This window comes from Oncorhynchus clarkii, chromosome 7 (assembly GCF_045791955.1).
Source record: "Oncorhynchus clarkii lewisi isolate Uvic-CL-2024 chromosome 7, UVic_Ocla_1.0, whole genome shotgun sequence".
NCBI lineage: Eukaryota > Metazoa > Chordata > Actinopteri > Salmoniformes > Salmonidae > Oncorhynchus > Oncorhynchus clarkii.
The window spans coordinates 5,699,855-5,724,103 of record NC_092153.1 but is presented as its reverse complement, the minus strand read 5'-3'; the positions used below and the strand labels follow the sequence as shown (position 1 = coordinate 5,724,103).

The 24,249-nt window shown below is 45.7% G+C and overlaps 1 protein-coding gene across 1 annotated transcript in view; it reads right to left on the bottom strand.

Annotated features, from left to right (window-relative positions):
* Window positions 1-24,249, bottom strand: part of LOC139413985 (protein unc-80 homolog) — a 48,914-nt gene that overhangs the window by 23,855 nt on the left and 810 nt on the right. Inside the window, exons 2-22 of the mRNA XM_071161870.1 lie at window positions 23,936-24,067; window positions 22,799-22,942; window positions 22,408-22,508; window positions 21,858-21,944; window positions 21,301-21,484; window positions 21,055-21,149; window positions 20,857-20,946; window positions 20,627-20,728; window positions 20,226-20,406; window positions 19,532-19,797; window positions 10,543-10,677; window positions 10,258-10,396; window positions 9,372-9,468; window positions 9,074-9,244; window positions 8,787-8,879; window positions 8,107-8,325; window positions 7,535-7,735; window positions 4,139-4,262; window positions 3,837-3,962; window positions 3,541-3,664; window positions 1,770-1,976 (exon numbers count right to left, since the gene is read on the bottom strand). Of these exons, the coding sequence (XP_071017971.1) occupies window positions 1,770-1,976; window positions 3,541-3,664; window positions 3,837-3,962; window positions 4,139-4,262; window positions 7,535-7,735; window positions 8,107-8,325; window positions 8,787-8,879; window positions 9,074-9,244; window positions 9,372-9,468; window positions 10,258-10,396; window positions 10,543-10,677; window positions 19,532-19,797; window positions 20,226-20,406; window positions 20,627-20,728; window positions 20,857-20,946; window positions 21,055-21,149; window positions 21,301-21,484; window positions 21,858-21,944; window positions 22,408-22,508; window positions 22,799-22,942; window positions 23,936-24,067 (3,018 nt within the window). The remainder of the gene's footprint in view (window positions 1-1,769; window positions 1,977-3,540; window positions 3,665-3,836; window positions 3,963-4,138; window positions 4,263-7,534; window positions 7,736-8,106; window positions 8,326-8,786; window positions 8,880-9,073; window positions 9,245-9,371; window positions 9,469-10,257; window positions 10,397-10,542; window positions 10,678-19,531; window positions 19,798-20,225; window positions 20,407-20,626; window positions 20,729-20,856; window positions 20,947-21,054; window positions 21,150-21,300; window positions 21,485-21,857; window positions 21,945-22,407; window positions 22,509-22,798; window positions 22,943-23,935; window positions 24,068-24,249) is intronic.

The following is a 24,249-nucleotide window of genomic DNA, read 5'->3' as shown; positions in this document are numbered from 1 at the left end:
GAGCTCCGAGACAAGATTGTGTCGTGACACAGATCTGGGGAAGGTTACCAAAAAGTTTATGCAGCATTGAAGGTCCCCAAGAACACAGTGTCCTCCATTATTCTTAAATGGAAGAAGTTTGGAACCACCAAGACTCTTCCTAGAGCTGGCCGCCTGGCCAAACTGAGCAACCGGGGGAGAAGGGCCTTGGTCAGGGAAGTGACCAAGAACCTGATGATCACTCTGACAGAGCTCCAGAGTTCCTCTGTGGAGTTGGGAGAGCCTTCCATAAGGACAACCATCTCTGCAGCACTCCACCAATCAGGCCTTTATGGTAGAGTGGCCAGATGGAAGCCACTCCTCAGTAAAAGGAACATGACAGCCCGCTTGGAGTTTTCCAAAAGGCATCTAAAGGACTCTCAGACTATGAGAAACACGATTCTCTGTTCTGATGAAACCAAGATTGAACTCTTTGGCCTGAATGCCAAGGGTCACGTCTGGAGAAAACCTGGCACCATCCCTATGGTGATGCCTTGTGGTATCAGCATCATGCTGTGGGGATGCTTTTCAGTGGCAGGGATTGGGAGACTAGTCAGGATCGAGGCAAAGATGAATGGAGCAAAGTACAGAGAGATCCTTGATGAAAACCTGCTCCAGAGCTCAGGACCTCAGACTGTGGCGAAGGTTCAAATTCCAACATGAAAACGGCCCTAAGCACACAGAGAAGACAACGCAGGAGTCTCTGAATTTCCTTGAGTGGCCCAGCCAGAGCCTGGACTTGAACCCGATTGTACATCTTTGGAGGCCTGAAAATAGCTGTACAGCAACATTCCCCATCCAACCTGACAGAGCTTAAGAGGATCTGCAGAGAAGGCTGGGAGAAACTCCCCAAATACAGGTGTTATTGACATATATATATATATTTTAATTGAACCTTTATTTAACTAGGCAAGTCAGTTAAGAACAAATTCTTATTTACAATGACGGCCTACCCCGGGCAAACACGGACGACACTGGGCAAATTGTGTGGTACCCTGTGGGTGTGCCAAGCTTGTGCGTCATACCCAAGAAGACCTGAGGGTGTAATCACTGCCAAAGGTGCTTCAACAAAGTACTGAGTAGAGGGTCTGAATACTTATGTAAATGTGATATTTCCGTTTTTATTTTTAATAAATTTGCAAAAATGTCTAAAAACGTATTTTTGCTTTGTCATTATGTGTTATTGTGAGTAGATTGATGAGGAAAAAAACAATTTGATACATTTTAGAATAAGGCTGTAATGTAACAAAATGTGGAAACATTTAAGGGGTCTGAATTCTTTCCGAAGGCACTGTACGCATGAGGGGGATTGAAAGATGAACTGAGGTCGACATTCCAGTCCTGTTGGTGGTGGTAATGCACCTTAAAGTTGGTTGCCAACCGCCATATGAAGTCCAACGAAGAAGACTGAAGGAGGAGAGATTACTAGAAACTAACTCAGTTGACCCTTTTATCTGTGGATTAATTGTCGGAGTACAGAACCTTTAACAACCCAATGTTAATATCCCAGGACAAATTAGCTAGCAACAGCAAGCTAGCTAGCTAAATTGACATGAATGTTGAATGATTTTCGACCTGTCCTCTAATTAATATAGTTGGTTCAAAGTTTGTTTTGATATTTCAACCTGCGAGTCCTGATCATGTCTGGTGTGGCTGGACAAAATCAACACATGCGCACGATGGCAGAAGCACACGCTCGCCCGGTCTAGTCAGCATGTGAGTCTACATTTAAATAGTCTGCATAACCCTACCCAGGTATGCAGCCTGACTGGTGGACTCGGCCAGGCCCTCTCTCCTCAGGTCCTTGCCCTGGTCTCCCGGGGTGGAGCAGTGGGCGGGGGACGTGTCCAGCATGAAGTTCTTGGTCCGGGACGTGCTGATGATGCGCGGGGGGAGGAGGATGTTGATGACCGTCTGCAGGAGCAGAGAGACCTCAGGCTGCTCCAGGTGTGGGGAGTCTGGATAGGGTGGAACACACACACAGACACAGACACACACACACACACAGACACACACACACAGACACAGACACACACACACAGACACACACACACACACAGACACACACACACAGACACAGACACACAGGTTGCGTTCAAGGCTGACTACATTGCAGTTGTGCAACACATATCAACTAATCGTTAGGTGCCAGGTCATCGATGGCGCAGGCGAGCATCAGATTGTTATATACAGGGCCTTCAGAAAGTATTCCACATCTTGTTACGTTACAGCCTTATTCTAAAATGGATTCAATTGAAAAAAATCAGCAATCTACACACATGGGGTGTTATGTCATTATGGGGTATTATGTCATTATGGGGTATTATTTCATTATGGGGTATAATGTCATTATGGGGTATAATGTCATTATGGGGTATAATGTCATGATGGGGTATTATGTCATTATGGGGTATAATGTCATTATGGGGTATTATGTCATTATGGGGTATTATGTCATTATGGGGTATTATTTCATTTTGGGGTATTATTTCATTATGGGGTATTATGTCATTTTGGGGTATTATGTCATTATGGGGTATTATGTCATTATGGGGTATTATGCCATTATGGGGTAGTATGCCATTATGGGGTATTATGTCATTATGGGGTATTATGTCATTATGGGGTAGTATATCATTATGGGGTATTTTGTCATTATGGGGTATTATGTCATTATGGGGTATTATGTTATTATGGGGTATTATGTCATTATGGGGTATTATGTCATTATGGGGTAGTATATCATTATGGGGTATTATGTCATTATGGGGTATTATGTCATTATGGGATATTATGTCATTATGGGGTATTATGTCATTATGGGGTAGTATATCATTATGGGGTATTATGTCATTATGGGGTGTTATGTCATTATGGGGTGTTATGTCATTATGGGGTATTATGTCATTATGAGGTATTATGTCATTATGGGGTATTATGTCATTATGGGGTATTATGTCATTATGGGGTATTATGTCATTATGGGGTAGTATGTCATTATGGGGTATTATGTCATTATGGGGTATTATGTCATTATGGGGTAGTATGTCATTATGGGGTATTATGTCATTATGGGGTATTATGTCATTATGGGGTCTTATGTCATTATGGGGTATTATGTCATTATGGGGTCTTATGTCATTATGGGGTCTTATGTCATTATGGGGTAGTATGTCATTATGGGGTATTATGTCATTATGGGGTATTATGTCATTATGGGGTATTATGCCATTATGGGTATTATGTCATTATGGTGTCTTATGTGTAGATTGATGAGGGGAAAAACAATTGAATAAAACGTAGAATAAGGCTGTAAAGTCAAGGGGTCTGAATACTTTCTGAATGCACTGTATGATGCAGGTAGCTGATATTTTAACACATATCCAGGCGCTGTGAGTTCTAGCAGGTGACTGCAAGGTGACATTCAAGTCTGCCTGAAACACAGCCATTATTTCAGATGCACGTATGCATACATGCACCCACAGATTGGTGGCATTAGACCTCTTAACCCTGGGCTCTGACCTTTGCTCCCTGAACCCACTGTCAGCACGAATGGAATCAACAGGTTGAGCAGCATGCCCTCTCGCCTCTCCTGATTGGTGAAGGGGGAGATCACATGGCTCAGGGGGAAATCATCCTTCAAAGCCTGTCAATCAGGGAAGAGAACAAGATAAATCTTTCATTATGACACACACACACACACACACACACACACACACACACACACACACACACACACACACACACACACACACACACCACACACCACACACACACACACACACACACAGGTTAGTTCTTGGGCTGGGTAGTCTCACCTGTATCTGCAGAGCCACCAGGCGGACCACTGCTGTGCTGAAGGGTAGAGGGGGGGACAGATACGGGCTCAGGTGGAGCAGGGGCAGCCCATCAGCCACACTGGAGGGGCCTACTACCCCCATCACCTGAGAAACACACACACAAGGGCACGCACACACACACAGATAGAGAAACACACACACGCAAACAAGCAACATCATAGTTAAGTCACAGCACAGTGAGTATTTGAGGTGTGTGTGTGTGTGTGTGTGTGTGTCTGTGTGTGTGTGTGTGTGTGTGTGTGTGTGTGAGCACTCCTCACCAGGTTGACACAGACATTGATGAGGGAGCGGAGGTGAGGGAGGAAGGAGATGATTGGCTGACGCTGGAGAGTCAGACAGATACCTTCAATCAGACTACTGGCCGCCTCCCACTCCACCTGTCTCCTGTAGGACACACACGCACACGCAATCAGTATAAACACACACACACACACACACAGGCTCACTTGAGCACACACACAAACAATCAGTATAAACACACTCACACACAGACAAGCTCACACACACACACACACACACCCACACACACTCACACACACACTATCAGTATAAATACACACACACACACACACACATTAATTTACTAATCACGCTCATCAACATACACAGCAGAGGAGACTGATGGGAGGAGCTATAGAAGAACGGAGTCAAACATTTGGTTTACATATCTTTGATACGGTTCCAGCCATTACAATGAGCCCGTCCTCCTATAGCTCTTCACACCAGCCTCCACTGATGCACACATCCACTACAAACACCAACACACTTAACAAAATATCACACTATAATTTCGCATTTTGAAAATGTTTTGTTTGGACAGGCTATTAAATAGATAATCCAATCACTACTCAGCAGAGTTATCAATAACCAGGTCCAGGTTCTGATGACTCTCTGTGGGCCTAAAGCAGCTCATATTGACCATCACTACTCAGCAGAGTTATCAATAACCAGGTCCAGGTTCTGATGACTCTCTGTGGGCCTAAAGCAGCTCATATTGACCATCACTACTCAGCAGAGTTATCAATAACCAGGTCCAGGTTCTGATGACTCTCTATGTGGGCCTAAAGCAGCTCATATTGACCATCACTACTCAGCAGAGTTATCAATAACCAGGTCCAGGTTCTGATGACTCTCTGTGTGGGCCTAAAGCAGCTCGTATTGACAGATGACATTGCAGAGCTCACAGACACACACATAAGCAGAGCCAAACTCAGCAGTCATGAGACTTTACAAACTACAACACACACAATCAAACTGTGAGCAGTCAGCAGCGGACACACAATCAAACTGTGAGCAGTCAGCAGCGGACACACAATCAAACACCACAGTACGGTACTTCACTGTAACACCACAGTACGGTACTTCACTGTAACACCCAGTATGGTACTTCACTGTAACACCACAGTACGGTACTTCACTCCACTGTAACACCACAGTACGGTACTTCACTCCACTGTAACACCACAGTACGGTACTTCACTCCACTGTAACACCACAGTACGGTACTTCACTGTAACACCACAGTATGGCACTTCACTGTAACACCACAGTACGGTACTTCACTGTAACACCACAGTACGGTACTTCACTGTAACACCACAGTATGGTACTTCACTGTAACACCACAGTACGGTACTTCACTGTAACACCACAGTACGGTACTTCACTGTAACACCACAGTATGGTACTTCACTGTAACACCACAGTACGGTACTTCACTCCATTGTAACACCACAGTACGGTACTTCACTGTAACACCACAGTATGGTACTTTACTGTAACACCACAGTACGGTACTTCACTCCATTGTAACACCACAGTACGGTACTTCACTGTAACACCACAGTAGGGTACTTCACTGTAACACCACAGTACGGTACTTCACTGTAACACCACAGTATGGTACTTCACTGTAACACCACAGTACGGTACTTCACTGTAACACCACAGTATGGCACTTCACTGTAACACCACAGTACGGTACTTCACTGTAACACCACAGTACGGTACTTCCCTCCACTGTAACACCACAGTACGGTACTTCACTCCACTGTAACACCACAGTACGGTACTTCACTGTAACACCACAGTATGGTACGGTACTTCACTGTAACACCACAGTACAGTACTTTACTCCATTATAACACCGCAGTACGGTACTTCACTGTAACACCACAGTATGGTACGGTACTTCACTGTAACACCACAGTACAGTACTTTACTCCATTATAACACCGCAGTACGGTACTTCACTGTAACACCACAGTACGGTACTTCACTGTAACACCACAGTACGGTACTTCCCTCCACTGTAACACCACAGTACGGTACTTCACTCCACTGTAACACCACAGTACGGTACTTCACTGTAACACCACAGTATGGTACGGTACTTCACTGTAACACCACAGTACAGTACTTTACTCCATTATAACACCGCAGTACGGTACTTCACTCCATTATAAAACCGCAGTACGGCACTTCACTGTAACACCACAGTACGGTACTCCACTGTAACACCACAGTATGGCACTTCACTCCACTGTAACACCACAGTACGGTACATCACTGTAACACCACAGTACAGTACTTCACTGTAACACCACAGTACGGTACTTCACTGTAACACCACAGTACGGTACTTCACTTCACTGTAATACCACAGTACGGTACTTCACTGTAACACCACAGTATGGTACTTCACTCCACTGTAACACCACAGTACGGTACTTCACTGTAACACCACAGTATGGTACGGTACTTCACTGTAACACCACAGTATGGTACTTCACTCCATTGTAACACCACAGTACGGTACTTCACTCCACTGTAACACCACAGTATGGCACTTCACTCCATTGTAACACCACAGTACGATACTTCACTCCACTGTAACACCACAGTACGGTACTTCACTCCACTGTAACACCACAGTACGGTACTTCACTCCACTGTAACACCACAGTACGGTACTTCACTGTAACACCACAGTACGGTACTTCACTGTAACACCACAGTACGGCACTTCACTGTAACACCACAGCACGGCACTTCACTGTAACACCACAGTACGGTACTTTACTCCATTATAACACCATAGTACGGCACTTCCCTCCACTGTAACACCGCAGTACGGTACTTCACTCCACTATAAAACCGCAGTACGGTACTTCACTCCATTATAAAACCGCAGTACGGCACTCCACTGTAACACCACAGTACGGTACTTCACTGTAACACCACAGTATGGCACTTCACTGTAACACCACAGTACGGTACTTCACTCCACTGTAACACCACAGTACGGTACGGTACTTCACTGTAACACCACAGTATGATACTTCACTCCACTGTAACACCACAGTACGGTACTTCACTGTAACACCACAGTATGGTACCCTACTTCACTGTAACACCACAGTATGATACTTCACTCCACTGTAACACCACAGTACGGTACTTCACTGTAACACCACAGTATGGTACGGTACTTCACTGTAACACCACAGTATGGTACTTCACTCCATTGTAACACCACAGTACGGTACTTCACTCCACTGTAACACCACAGTACGGTACAGTTGTGAAGGAGCAAGGGTTAAAGGGCGCGCAGCGCGGCAACAGACCTGGAGCACAGAGCCTGTGGGCGAGCGCACCTGAGCGTAGGCATCTTGTGGATCTTGTTGAACATGCGGTCAAGCCGCTTCAGGATAAGGATGAGGGCGGGCCGCACGGCCTCGGACGACCAATCGGTGATGGGCAGCATCCCAGTGACGTAGCGCCGCAGGCCTCGGCTCTCCATGGTCAGGCTGTCGTAGGGGGCCAGCTTGAGGAGGGAGTGGGCGATCTCTGCCAATCTGGGGGAAAACACATTCCCACACACACAAACACACAAAATGATCAGACACAAAAACACACATGCAATCATATAGACATGCACAACCGCATGCACAGTCAGGGAATTACACACACACACATCGCACTCATCCACACACAAAAAGGCATACAGATTGTACACACACAACCGCACACGAACAATTCTAAACGTTTCTGCAAATCAGGTCCCTGTATGCGTCCATACCATAGCTGAGTGAATAGTGATGTCATACCCGGTTAAAGTGTGTCTCATTCGTGGCCACTTTCACCCAGGTGGGTGCTGCACATTGGGCATTGAATGAGGATAGTTTCCACCTGGTTGAAACACTAGGCACTAAATCCAACCCTTCACCTCATGTGGGACTTGATGTCCAGCAGCTCTAAGGCGGTGACACGGGGTTCCCCGGCCACGTTCTGCAGGATCTTGAGGCGCGGGCCGCAGTGCTTGTAGAACTCAGTGCAGATGTTCAGGAGGGACTCCCGGGGCCGGCGAAACTCCTCACGGGCGATCCGCTCGTCCATCTCCTCGCGAGGCATCCCCTGGCCCTCCTCCAACAGGTGAAGGTTGTCCCTGATGCCGGACACAAGGCGACTGACATTGACACCAAGCAACACGAGTACACGACACAAACAAGCATCCATGAAACATGATCCTCTGTACAAACTGTGGTGTAAACACATGGGACATCTTCTATTGTCTTTGGGGGTATTTTCTTCTGTTGTGATGATGACCTGTACATAGGTTTCTTTAGGATATCACTACGGCAACAGCATCCAGGGACAACAAACAATAGATTTATGTTTAACAGTTATGAAGAGAATTAGGAAAAGTAACAGAACAGTATGTTAATAACAGCCAAGTGGACAGTTTCTTTAAGAGACTTAAATGAACGTGAAATAAATCAATACTATGTCCAAAAGAACACCCTTTTCCCTATATAGTGCACTACAGCCCTATGGCTCTGGCCAAAGGTAGTGCATTAGGGGTGCCATTTTGGACACAATCCGGCAGGTGTAAAGGCTACTCCACACCTGGTGTTGGGCCCTCCAGACATGGCGTGGTTGGCAGTCGTTGCACCTTTGTGTCCCTGATCACAGCGACTCAACTGGGGGGCAGTCATAGGCCTGAGAGGGGATAGGAGGGGTGGGGATGGGAGGGAGGGGAGGAAGATAGCAGAGAAAAAGGACAAATGTCACATTCAATTAGGGCTTGGAACATACGTTAAGAAAGACATGATGGGCCATATCTGATTAACAGATGCACGGATGTGTGTGTGTGTGTGTGTGTGTGTGTGTGTGAGTGTGTGTGTGTGTCTGACCGTGTGAGGGTCTCTGAGCTGTAGAGCAGGGCCTGCAGGGAGGTGGCCAGGGCGGCGATGGCGGCGATCTCGTCCCGCGCTGCCGAGGCTGACTCCATGGTCATGGTGTTGCTCTTCAGCTTCTGGAGAAAACACGGCACCAGGGCCTCCAGCACCATCAGCATCTGTAGGCTGATACCGTGCACACATGCAACGCATAAACATAAACACGCACGGATAGGAGAGGGCGTTAGCATTTAGTAAGACTACTGTACAATGTTGATATACTGGTTTGGCGGTGAGTGATGTGAAACCACACCTCCTGAAAGACTCTGGGGCGTAGGCCACCACCGTCACACACAGCTTGATGGACTCACTGATGGAGAAGGCCAGGTCCTCACTACCATAGCAGAAGTCTGAAACAGAGGGAACCACTGGAATTCATGCTGTAGCACTTTCAGGACTTAAAATATACTATAGGAAGAACATGACCATTATCAGTCAAGTTCTATTGTTTAATATAACTAGGAGAATCCTGACAATGAGAAACTCCAGGCCTTAGTAAGAGTCTATTAACTAGGAGAATCCTGACAATGAGAAACTCCAGGCCTTAGTAAGAGTCTATTAACTAGGAGAATCCTGACAATGAGAAACTCCAGGCCTTAGTAAGAGTCTATTAACTAGGAGAATCCTGACAATGAGAAACTCCAGGCCTTAGTAAGAGTCTATTAACTAGGAGAATCCTGACAATGAGAAACTCCAGGCCTTAGTAAGAGTCTATTAACTAGGAGAATCCTGACAATGAGAAACTCCAGGCCTTAGTAAGAGTCTATTAACTAGGAGAATCCTGACAATGAGAAACTCCAGGCCTTAGTAAGAGTCCTGATCAGCTCACGCTGTCATTAAAACAACTCCTCTCTTAAAACAATGGGAATCCACGCCAGCAAAACGATGTGGGCTAGTCAAAGGTAGAACAGTATAGGGAAAATGGTCCTCTGTAGCTCAGTTGGGAGAGCATGGATGGTGGGTTCGAATCCTGGAACCATCTGTACGTACAATGTATGCATGACCGTAAGTCGTTTTGGATAGAAGCGTCTGATAAATGGCACACAGGATATTGAACAGGGTGCCATGTCAGACACAACCTCTAATGATATAATAGTCCTGAGTGATGGGACCCAGGGGGGTTGAGGTGGTGGTGTTACCCAGGGATCGTAGGGGTTTTTCAGCCTTGACCAGCTCCAGGGCATCCAGGGTATCACGCGTCTCTCCCTCCAGAGAGACCAGCAGGTCAAACAGGCACTGAGCAGACACCCCCTTAGACAGGCCTGTACTGGTGCAGGTCTGGGAGAGAGACAGTCACATGGTTAAACAACACACGCAGATGCAGATACGCTCATAAGGGGAGACCTAGTCAGTTGCACAACTGAAATGTGTCTTCCACATTTAACCCCTCTGAATCAGAGAGGTGCTTATGCAAACACACTTACTGTGAACTCCAGCAGTGGGGCCACGCTGGCAAACAGCTGGAGGATGAAGGGTTTACGGTGCAGGATGTAGAACTGTCTGACGCAGAACTCTATCCCCTGTCTCAGCAGCGGGTTACTCTCATAGTCAGCATAGGACTACAACACATTACAGTGGGTTACTGTCATAGTCAGCATAGGACTACAACACATTACAGTGGGTTACTCTCATAGTCAGCATAGGACTACAACACATTACAGTGGGTTACTGTCATAGTCAGCATAGGACTACAACACATTACAGTGGGTTACTGTCATAGTCAGAATAGGACTACAACACATTACAGTGGGTTACTGTCATAGTCAGCATAGGACTACAACACATTACAGTGGGTTACTGTCATAGTCAGCATAGGACTACAACACATTACAGTGGGTTACTCTCATAGTCAGCATAGGACTACAACACATTACAGTGGGTTACTGTCATAGTCAGCATAGGACTACAACACATTACAGTGGGTTACTGTCATAGTCAGCATAGGACTACAACACATTACAGTGGGTTACTGTCATAGTCAGCATAGGACTACAACACATTACAGTGGGTTACTGTCATAGTCAGCATAGGACTACAACACATTACAGTGGGTTACTGTCATAGTCAGCATAGGACTACAACACATTACAGTGGGTTACTGTCATTGTAAGCATAGGACTACAACACATTACAGTGGGTTACTCTCATAGTCAGCATAGGACTACAACACATTACAGTGGGTTACTCTCATAGTCAGCATAGGACTACAACACATTACAGTGGGTTACTGTCATAGTCAGCATAGGACTACAACACATTACAGTGGGTTACTGTCATAGTCAGCATAGGACTACAACACATTACAGTGGGTTACTGTCATAGTCAGCATAGGACTACAACACATTACAGTGGGTTATTGTCATAGTCAGCATAGGACTACAACACATTACAGTGGGATACTGTCATAGTCAGCATAGGACTACAACACATTACAGTGGGTTACTGTCATAGTCAGCATAGAGGACTACAACACATTACAGTGGGTTACTGTCATAGTCAGCATAGGACTACAACACATTACAGTGGGTTACTCTCATAGTCAGCATAGGACTACAACACATTACAGTGGGTTACTCTCATAGTCAGCATAGGACTACAACACATTACAGTGGGTTACTGTCATAGTCAGCATAGGACTACAACACATTACAGTGGGTTACTCTCATAGTCAGCATAGAGGACTACAACACATTACAGTGGGTTACTGTCATAGTCAGCATAGAGGACTACAACACATTACAGTGGGTTTTTTGTTTTTTTACGTGTTATTTCTTACATTAGTACCCCAGGTCATCTTAGGTTTCATTACATACAGTCGAGAAGAACTACTGAATATAAGATCAGCATCAACTCACCATCAGTACGACCAAGAATATGTTTTTCGCGACGCGGATCCTGTGTTCTGCCTTACAAACAGGACAACGGAGTGGATCCTATGCAGCGACCCAAAAAAACGACTCCGAAAGAGAGGGAAACGAGGCGGTCTTCTGGTCAGACTCCGGAGACGGGCACAGCGCACACCACTCCCTAGCATTCTTCTTGCCAATGTCCAGTCTCTTGACAACAAGGTTGATGAAATCCGAGCAAGGGTAGCATTCCAGAGGGACATCAGAGACTGTAACGTTCTTTGCTTCACGGAAACGTGGCTTACTGGAGAGACGCTATCCGAAGCGGTGCAGCCAACAGGTTTCTCCACGCATCGCGCAGACAGGAAAAAACATCTTTCTGGTAAAAAGAGGGGCGGGGGCGTATGCCTTATGACTAACGTGACATGGTGCGATGAAAGAAACATACAGGAACTCAAATCCTTCTGTTCACCTGATTTAGAATTCCTCACAATCAAATGTAGACCGCATTATCTACCAAGAGAATTCTCTTCGATTATAATCACAGCCGTATATATCCCCCCCCAAGCAGACACATCGATGGCTCTGAACGAACTTTATTTAACTCTCTGCAAACTGGAAACAATTTATCCGGAGGCTGCATTCATTGTAGCTGGGGATTTTAACAAGGCTAATCTGAAAACAAGACTCCCCAAATTTTATCAGCATATCGATTGCGCAACCAGGGGAGGAAAGACCTTGGACCATTGTTACTCTAACTTCCGCGACGCATATAAGGCCCTGCCCCGCCCCCCTTTCGGAAAATCTGACCACGACTCCATTTTGTTGATCCCTGCCTACAGACAGAAACTAAAACAAGAGGCTCCCACGCTGAGGTCTGTCCAACGCTGGTCCGACCAAGCTGACTCCACACTCCAAGACTGCTTCCATCACGTGGACTGGGAGATGTTTCGTATTGCGTCAGATAACAACATTGACGAATACGCTGATTCGGTGTGCGAGTTCATTAGAACGTGCGTTGAAGATGTCGTTCCCATAGCAACGATTAAAACATTCCCTAACCAGAAACCGTGGATTGATGGCAGCATTCGTGTGAAACTGAAAGCGCGAACCACTGCTTTTAATCAGGGCAAGGTGTCTGGTAACATGACCGAATACAAACAGTGCAGCTATTCCCTCCGCAAGGCTATCAAACAAGCTAAGCGCCAGTACAGAGACAAAGTAGAATCTCAATTCAACGGCTCAGACACAAGAGGCATGTGGCAGGGTCTACAGTCAATCACGGACTACAGGAAGAAACCCAGCCCAGTCACGGACCAGGATGTCTTGCTCCCAGGCAGACTAAATAACTTTTTTGCCCGCTTTGAGGACAATACAGTGCCACTGACACGGCCTGCAACGAAAACATGCGGTCTCTCCTTCACTGCAGCCGAGGTGAGTAAGACATTTAAACGTGTTAACCCTCGCAAGGCTGCAGGCCCAGATGGCATCCCCAGCCGCGCCCTCAGAGCATGCGCAGACCAGCTGGCCGGTGTGTTTACGGACATATTCAATCAATCCCTATACCAGTCTGCTGTTCCCACATGCTTCAAGAGGGCCACCATTGTTCCTGTTCCCAAGAAAGCTAAGGTAACTGAGCTAAATGACTACCGCCCCGTAGCACTCACATCCGTCATCATGAAGTGCTTTGAGAGACTAGTCAAGGACCATATCACCTCCACCCTACCTGACACCCTAGACCCACTCCAATTTGCTTACCGCCCAAATAGGTCCACAGACGATGCAATCTCAACCACACTGCACACTGCCCTAACCCATCTGGACAAGAGGAATACCTATGTGAGAATGCTGTTCATCGACTACAGCTCGGCATTCAACACCATAGTACCCTCCAAGCTCGTCATCAAGCTCGAGACCCTGGGTCTCGACCCCGCCCTGTGCAACTGGGTACTGGACTTCCTGACGGGCCGCCCCCAGGTGGTGAGGGTAGGCAACAACATCTCCTCCCCGCTGATCCTCAACACTGGGGCCCCACAAGGTTGCGTTCTGAGCCCTCTCCTGTACTCCCTGTTCACCCACGACTGCGTGGCCACGCACGCCTCCAACTCAATCATCAAGTTTGCGGACGACACAACAGTGGTAGGCTTGATTACCAACAACGATGAGACGGCCTACAGGGAGGAGGTGAGGGCCCTCGGAGTGTGGTGTCAGGAAAACAACCTCACACTCAACGTCAACAAAACTAAGGAGATGATTGTGGACTTCAGGAAACAGCAGAGGGAACACCCCCCTATCCACATCGATGGAACAGTAGTGGAGAGGGTAGCAAGTTTTAAGTTCCTCGGCATACACATCACAGACAAACTGAATTGGTCCACTCACACAGACAGCATCGTGAAGAAGGCGCAGCAGCGCCTCTTCAACCTCAGGAGGCTGAAGAAATTCGGCTTGTCACCAAAAGCACTCACAAACTTCTACAGATGCACAATCGAGAGCATCCTGGCGGGCTGTATCACCGCCTGGTATGGCAACTGCACCGCCCTCAACCGTAAGGCTCTCCAGAGGGTAGTGAGGTCTGCACAACGCATCACCGGGGGCAAACTACCTGCCCTCCAGGACACCTACACCACCCGATGTCACAGGAAGGCCATAAAGATCATCAAGGACATCAACCACCCGAGCCACTGCCTGTTCACCCCGCTATCATCCAGAAGGCGAGGTCAGTACAGGTGCATCAAAGCTGGGACCGAGAGACTGAAAAACAGCTTCTATCTCAAGGCCATCAGACTGTTAAACAGCCACCACTAACACTGAGTGGCTGCTGCCAACACACTGACACTGACTCAACTCCAGCCACTTTAATAATGGGAATTGATGGGAAATGATGTAAATATATCACTAGCCACTTTAAACAATGCTACCTTATATAAATGTTACTTACCCTACATTATTCATCTCATATGCATACGTATATACTGTACTCTATATCATCGACGGTATCCTTATGTAATACATGTATCACTAGCCACTTTATACTATACTATGCCACTTTGTTTACATACTCATCTCATTTGTACATACTGTACCCGATACCATCTACTGTATCTTGCCTATGCTGCTCTGTACCATCACTCATTCATATATCCTTATGTACATATTCTTTATCCCCTTACACTGTGTACAAGACAGTAGTTTTGGAATTGTTAGTTAGATTACTTGTTATTACTGCATTGTCGGAACTAGAAGCACAAGCATTTCGCTACACTCGCATTAACATCTGCTAACCATGTGTATGTGACAAATAAAAATTTGATTTGATTTGATTTGATTTGATACTGTCATAGTCAGCATAGAGGACTACAACACATTACAGTGGGTTACTGTCATAGTCAGCATAGAGGACTACAACACATTACAGTGGGTTACTCTCACAGTCAGCATAGGACTACAACACATTACAGTGGGTTACTGTCATAGTCAGCATAGGACTACAACACATTACAGTGGGTTACTGTCATAGTCAGCATAGGACTACAACACATTACAGTGGGTTACTGTCATAGTCAGCATAGGACTACAACACATTACAGTGGGTTACTGTCATAGTCAGCATAGGACTACAACACATTACAGTGGGTTACTGTCATAGTCAGAATAGGACTACAACACATTACAGTGGGTTACTGTCATAGTCAGCATAGGACTACAACACATTACAGTGGGTTACTGTCATAGTCAGCATAGGACTACAACACATTACAGTGGGTTACTCTCATAGTCAGCATAGGACTACAACACATTACAGTGGGTTACTGTCATAGTCAGCATAGGACTACAACACATTACAGTGGGTTACTCTCATAGTCAGCATAGGACTACAACACATTACAGTGGGTTACTGTCATAGTCAGCATAGGACTACAACACATTACAGTGGGTTACTGTCATAGTCAGCATAGGACTACAACACATTACAGTGGGTTACTGTCATAGTCAGCATAGGACTACAACACATTACAGTGGGTTACTGTCATTGTAAGCATAGGACTACAACACATTACAGTGGGTTACTCTCATAGTCAGCATAGGACTACAACACATTACAGTGGGTTACTCTCATAGTCAGCATAGGACTACAACACATTACAGTGGGTTACTGTCATAGTCAGCATAGGACTACAACACATTACAGTGGGTTACTGTCATAGTCAGCATAGGACTACAACACATTACAGTGGGTTACTGTCATAGTCAGCATAGGACTACAACACATTACAGTGGGTTACTGTCATAGTCAGCATAGGACTACAACACATTACAGTGGGTTACTGTCATAGTCAGCATAGGACTACAACACATTACAGTGGGTTACTGTCATAGTCAGCATAGAGGACTACAACACATTACAGTGGGTTACTGTCATAGTCAGCATAGGACTACAACACATTACAGTGGGTTACTCTCATAGTCAGCATAGGACTACAACACATTACAGTGGGTTACTCTCATAGTCAGCATAGGACTACAACACATTACAGTGGGTTACTGTCATAGTCAGCATAGGACTACAACACATTACAGTGGGTTACTCTCATAGTCAGCATAGAGGACTACAACACATTACAGTGGGTTACTGTCATAGTCAGCATAGAGGACTACAACACATTACAGTGGGTTACTGTCATAGTCAGCATAGAGGACTACAACACATTACAGTGGGTTACTGTCATAGTCAGCATAGAGGACTACAACACATTACAGTGGGTTACTCTCACAGTCAGCATAGGACTACAACACATTACAGTGGGTTACTGTCATAGTCAGCATAGGACTACAACACATTACAGTGGGTTACTGTCATAGTCAGCATAGGACTACAACACATTACAGTGGGTTACTGTCATAGTCAGCATAGGACTACAACACATTACAGTGGGTTACTGTCATAGTCAGCATAGGACTACAACACATTACAGTGGGTTACTGTCATAGTCAGAATAGGACTACAACACATTACAGTGGGTTACTGTCATAGTCAGCATAGGACTACAACACATTACAGTGGGTTACTGTCATAGTCAGCATAGGACTACAACACATTACAGTGGGTTACTCTCATAGTCAGCATAGGACTACAACACATTACAGTGGGTTACTGTCATAGTCAGCATAGGACTACAACACATTACAGTGGGTTACTCTCATAGTCAGCATAGGACTACAACACATTACAGTGGGTTACTGTCATAGTCAGCATAGGACTACAACACATTACAGTGGGTTACTGTCATAGTCAGCATAGGACTACAACACATTACAGTGGGTTACTGTCATAGTCAGCATAGGACTACAACACATTACAGTGGGTTACTGTCATTGTAAGCATAGGACTACAACACATTACAGTGGGTTACTCTCATAGTCAGCATAGGACTACAACACATTACAGTGGGTTACTCTCATAGTCAGCATAGGACTACAACACATTACAGTGGGTTACTGTCATAGTCAGCATAGGACTACAACACATTACAGTGGGTTACTGTCATAGTCAGCATAGGACTACAACACATTACAGTGGGTTACTGTCATAGTCAGCATAGGACTACAACACATTACAGTGGGTTACTGTCATAGTCAGCATAGGACTACAACACATTACAGTGGGTTACTGTCATAGTCAGCATAGGACTACAACACATTACAGTGGGTTACTGTCATAGTCAGCATAGAGGACTACAACACATTACAGTGGGTTACTGTCATAGTCAGCATAGGACTACAACACATTACAGTGGGTTACTCTCATAGTCAGCATAGGACTACAACACATTACAGTGGGTTACTGTCATAGTCAGCATAGGACTACAACACATTACAGTGGGTTACTCTCATAGTCAGCATAGAGGACTACAACACATTACAGTGGGTTACTGTCATAGTCAGCATAGAGGACTACAACACATTACAGTGGGTTACTGTCATAGTCAGCATAGAGGACTACAACACATTACAGTGTGTTACTGTCATAGTCAGCATAGAGGACTACAACACATTACAGTGGGTTACTCTCATAGTCAGCATAGGACTACAACACATTACAGTGGGTTACTGTCATAGTCAGCATAGGACTACAACACATTACAGTGGGTTACTGTCATAGTCAGCATAGGACTACAACACATTACAGTGGGTTACTGTCATAGTCAGCATAGGACTACAACACATTACAGTGGGTTACTGTCATAGTCAGCATAGGACTACAACACATTACAGTGGGTTACTGTCATAGTCAGCATAGAACTACAACACATTACAGGGAGTAATCATATGAGCTTGTAAGGATGCATTGTCATACTGCAACACCATGTTTAGGCCCAATTCAGAATGCATTGTGGGATTTGGTCTGTAATCTCTGTGGCCTCCTAGAGCTAGGTTGAAGCAGCATCTGGCACCAGCACTTATGTATTTGTATTTTAAATACTTATTTACTGTGTATTTAAGGATTTTCAAATAATGTGGCCGAATCAACGACTTCTATTGGAAGTATTCAAATCATTTGCTATAAATACTATAGTTGATGTCCTGCCTTTCACACCATGGCAACCATGTGAATGTTTCTCTAATCACACAACTTGTTAGGAGGATTCTGTGTGGGCCCTTTCCGAGGCCAATGGAGGTAGAGGTCTCAATCAAATGTTATGTAGTAGAGTATATCAAAGCTTAGTAAGAAACATGGGCTATTATATAGGGTTCAATGCAATAAATGTTTGTCTGCTGAGTTGTCAGCAGCACAATTTCCCAGATCAAGACTAAATAAACCCAGCTGCATTTGGGATTGACCTGCACTGCTCTCTGTGTAAGTCTTCCATGATGAAGCCCCGGTGAGTTCCATTGTCAACATATTGACCATGCGTTGCTAGTGGCTATAAACGTCTGCTCCCAAGCTTCAACTCAACTCTAACCTGACCCAGCCCAGCCTGTGTTTCTGTAAGTCAGCGCTATATTATGCAGTGAGACTGACTCACAGAAAGGGAATGCCTAGTCAGTTGCAAAACTGAATGCATTCGACCAATGTGTGTTCTGCATTTGACGCAACCCCTCTGAACCAGAGATGTGCGGGGGGCTGCCCTAATCAACGTCATCGGCGCCTGGGAAGCAGTTGTTGTTGGGCTCAAGAGCCGAACGGCACAATTTTCCACCTTGCCGGCTCGCGGATTCAAACCAGCGACCTTTCGGTTACTGTTCCAACGCTCTTATCCACAAGGCTACCTGCCGCCCGCCGCCCCCCTCACAATGACCACAGATTGTGAGACACATTTGGGCAGTGGTTGGCATGGTTCCAAGGTTGCATTGATATAAGCTCAGTTATGTGACTTCTTCCTGTAATGGTTGGGGTTAGGATTTAGGGAGGCTACATTTATCCTAGATCTCTAACCTTTAACCCCAGCAGGTGGATGAAGTAGCACCATGAAACTGATCTAAGATTAGTTCCACATTTTCAACCTCTAATAGAGAACAACAACCTGCTGGACCTGTAAACTGATCCTAGAACTGTACTACCTACCTGCAACATGGTGGGGAGGAGCCACTGGTATCCACTCAGGGAGAACAGGTGGTTGAAGTGAACGGCCGTGTTGATGGCAGTAGCCGTGTACTGCCTGAGGAGGGCGCTGTCCTCGGGGTGCAGCAGCAGGGCACCGTTGAACACGTTCAGGAAGAGCATGATCTCGTCCCCCCACGGGTACTCACTGGGCATGCCCAGAAACATCTCTTCTAGTAGTTTGATCCACAGGACTTTGTGGAGAGTGTCCAGGCCGAAGAGCTCCTTGCCTGGGGAGAGGATAGCACAATATGGGGCTAACTCACTATGGAAGCCCCTTTGAAATGAAGACTTTCATGCTTCCCAAGTGTTGGTAGACTTTTGTTTTGTGATCTGTGTTGTCTAGTTGGAAGATGCACCACAGATATACAATGTAGTACAGTACTTTACTCTATTACATCTTCATTTTAAAATGCAACTAATCTCAAGGGTTGGGGTCAATTCCTTTCCAATTCCAGTCAATTCAGAAAGTAAACCAAATTCAAATTCCAAGTTGTCCTCATTGAAAAGCATTGAAGAGAATTGGAATTGGAATTTCGGTGAACTTCCTGAACTGACCGGAATTAAAATGGTATTGACCCCAACTCTGATCATCTCTGTTTATTGTCTTGTTTGTTCACTCAGGTACCATTCAAGATCGGGTCCACTCCAGTCTTACCCTGTGGCTCGCTGAAGAGAGAGAACTCTCCGTCGATGGCCGTGCGGGGGAAGGAGGGCAGGCGGAGCAGGTCTTCTTGGAGCATGGACACATGGGACTGTTTGTGGATGGCCGGCATGTTCTGGGTCAGGGAGATGAGGAATAGAACACGGCCCACCTCCTCCAGTTTACGGGAAAACACCTAGAGAGGGATAGGAAGGGGACACACTGAGTATGCACAAGAGGCTGAGACAGGACCCAGTAAAGATATGGACAGGCAAACAGAAGGTCACACTTCTCAAACGGTTAAAGCCACAGTTGGGAGGTTTTTAGTCATTTATACTGTGTGTACTCTTTGGTGATGTGCACAAATTGCAGAGCGTGGCTTTAACGGCGAGATTTAAACCTGAAACATAACACACCTGTTTCTGAATGAGTTCCTGTCCTTTCTCTGGCAGCATGTGGACCAGGTTGAGCTGGGGAGACACAGACCTCCTGAACGGATAGATGTCCCTCACAAAAGTCTGAAGTTGAGAAAGACAGTCAGAAAGCCCATTATGTAGTCACTGATAGAGAAGACATTCTCATGGTCATTCTAGACATCTAACCTCACAGTTCATAACACCGCTTGGAAATGGATGGGAATTCCAACCTTGGAATAGTGAATGAGGTTCCAGCGCTTGTCCATGAGGAAGTAGTGTGCCGACCGAGACTCGGGAATGTTGAAGAACTCCAAACACTCCTGTTAGGGAAGAGAGAGGCCAACGAATTGGGGATGACTTCAGTGTATCCCTGAGAATGTTCTGTCATCATCTGTAGAATGCAGATGAACTCTATGAGGAGAAGTTACCTTGAGCAAGGCTTCAAACTGAGTGTCTTCATGTACAGGCAGCTGGGTAGGAATGTCACACTCATTCTGCCCGTGCACTACCAGGGTCTTGGTTCCTGCAAGGATATACATAATTTACTATATTACCCACATGTAGCAGTCAACATTATAGTATAGAACACAGTCAAATGACTGGACTCCCATTGGCATCCAGTGACCTTTACATGGCAGGGATAACCTTCTGGTAACCTTTAAAATGGCCTTTACCTGGCATGGATGCAGTGACCAGCAGCTTGACCTCACACTGCTCCTTCTTCATGGTCTGTTTGAGGTCCTTGAAGAAGAGCCCCTCCACGTAGCCCACCACCTCCCACAGGAAGGTCAGCGTGGCCGAGATGGCATCCATACCCCACTCACACGGAGTACGCACAAAGTACATAATCAGCCCCACCTAGGGGGAGAGAGAGTGACAGACAGACATAAAGGTGAATAGGGTACAGACAGAGAGAGACAGACAGACAGACAGACAGACAGACAGACAGACAGACAGACATAAAGGTGAATAGGGTACAGACAGAGAGAGAGAGACAGAGAGAGAGAGAGACAGAGAGAGAGAGAGACAGAGAAAGGGAGAGAGAGAGAGAGAGAGAGAGAGAGAGAGAGAGAGAGAGAGAGAGAGAGGGAGAGAGAGAGACAGAGACAGGGAGAGAGAGAGAGAGAGAGAGAGAGAGAGAGGGAGAGAGAGAGCAGTCTTCATTAATCTTGTCATCGGATTGATCAATACTGCTACTGTCTGATATACATTGACTGATGTCTTGTCTCACCAGGTAGTTGAAGAGGATGTGAGAGGTCTGGGCTGGGAGGTCACCGATGTTCATCAACAGCTTCCTCAGCATGTACATCAGCTCGTCCTGATACACATAGAAACATGTGTCAGTTCAAACTCAACAGAAAAACACATTAACAACAGGAGGGGTTGTGTTCAGTGGGGGGAAAAAGCAGGTAACATTCCGGTCAACCTTCAACAACCTTCAACAACCTTAACCCAATACATGAAGAAGGTGATACAAACCGAAACGTCTGTGTACAACTTTTCCCCTGCCTGCTGTAAAAAGCATGAAAAAAAAACATGAAAAAAGAAACAGTAACTTTTAGAGTTCTGCCTCGTAATCTTTTTGTGTGGTTCCATCTGTCATTTTTGTATTTAGTACAGAGAAAATGTTTTGAAGACGTTTTGAAACAGGGAGGCAGTCTAGTAACAACAGATTTTGTCCATAACAACATAGATTGAGCAACATACTGAAGAGGGGCAGGATTCTATTGGTCCGATCATATGAGACTGCAGAGTATTTTGATGGACAACGGCTGCTCTACCTGTCGATTGCTAACGGTGAGCTTCTCCAGGAAGTGCCTGAGCACCAGGGCGGGGTCTTCGATCAGACAGTTCCACAGGATCTGCTGGGCCACTGCACTCACTGCAGGATCATGGTAAATGGATCATAAGAAAATGATCATGAGTTTTATCAGGACAGACCGAAACATTGCTTTTCTATTTTATTCAACAGCGTGTATTGTGATGAAAGGCAATGTGTTGTGTTACAGTGGACTCTAGAGTGGCCTTATGGGTATCTATGGAATGCATCTACAGGTTTCTGATCTCACCCTGTACAGAATGTATTCTATTCTCATCCTCTCCCCCTCTCCCTCCCTCTCTCTGCCTCTCTAGTACAGTACATGACAGTTTGTGTTGAGCGACACCACCCACCTGCCACACCGTCCTCTCGCACCTCCCCGTCCTCCATCAGGTGCACTATGGGTAAGACGGCGGCACAGATGCATGCTGGGAAGACGGCCTGGGGGGGCTGCAGCATGTGATGAGTGGGCGTGTGCTCCGTAGTGTTCTCCTCATCTAGTAGACAAGAACAACCCATGAATCACTACCACCTTATTCTACTGTAGTTAGGAAGGTGTATTACTGTAGTTAGGAAGGTGTTCACCTGTAGTTAAGAAGGTGTTCTGCTGTAGTTAGGAAGGTGTTATACTGTAGTTTGGAAGGTGTTCTACTGTAGTTAGGAAGGTGTTCTACTGTAGTTAGGAGGGTGTCCTACTGTAGTTAGGAAGGTGTTCACCTGTAGTTAGGAAGGTGTTCTACTGTAGTTAGGAAGGTGTTCTACTGTAGTTAGGAAGGTGTTCTACTGTAGTTAGGAAGGGGTTCTACTGTAGTTAGGAAGGTGTTATACTGTAGTTAGGAAGGTGTTATGCTGTAGTTAGGAAGGTGTTATACTGTAGTTTGGAAGGTGTTCTACTGTAGTTAGGAAGGTGTCCTACTGTAGTTAGGAAGGTGTTCACCTGTAGTTAGGAAGGTGTTATACTGTATTTAGGAAGGTGTTTTACTGTAGTTAGGAGGATGTCCTACTGTAGTTAGGAAGGTGTTCTACTGTAGTTAGGAAGGTGTTATACTGTAGTTAGGAAGGTGTTCTACTGTAGTTAGGAAGGTGTTCTACTGTAGTTAGGAAGGTGTTCTACTGTAGTTAGGAAGGTGTTATACTGTAGTTAGGAAGGTGTTCTACTGTAGTTAGGAAGGTGTTCTGCTGTAGTTAGGAAGGTGTTCTACTGTAGTTAGGAAGGTTACCATATGTACAAGCTCTGTGTCAAGGCATGATTTTATCATGGTGCTTTTATCAGATATTATCAGGTGAGGATTTGCTTTCCTATTCCTCCCCATGTGACTTGAATCTGACCAACATTCAAAATACCATCCTGACATCTATACTAGCATGCCACTTAGAATGAAGCAATGTACTAGCCAAGCATTCTATGTGGGATCCTAATATGGATACTGGAACATGACCCCTACAAGTGAGTGGGCAGGTGTGTGGTTGCCACGGTAACACAGTCTTACCCTCGGCGCTGACCACGGAGCGGACTGACCACACGGAGCCGCGGCGGAAGGAGTAATTCCTGTGAGAGTTACTGGAGGTGCAGGACGGAGTGACGGACATGCGGCGAGACGCCAGATTGACCTCTTCTTCTGCTGGCGGGGAGGAGAGGGTTCAGAGTCAGTCACAACATGTAACTACCAGTTGCTGGCTGACTGACTGAGGTGTTTTACCCTGTAGTTGTGGACTCGAAGGTAGGGTTGTTATCTGGTGTGTGGGCAACAGTATAAGCTTGTTGTTTTTGTTATTTTTGAAGAGGGCTGAAGCACTCAGAAAA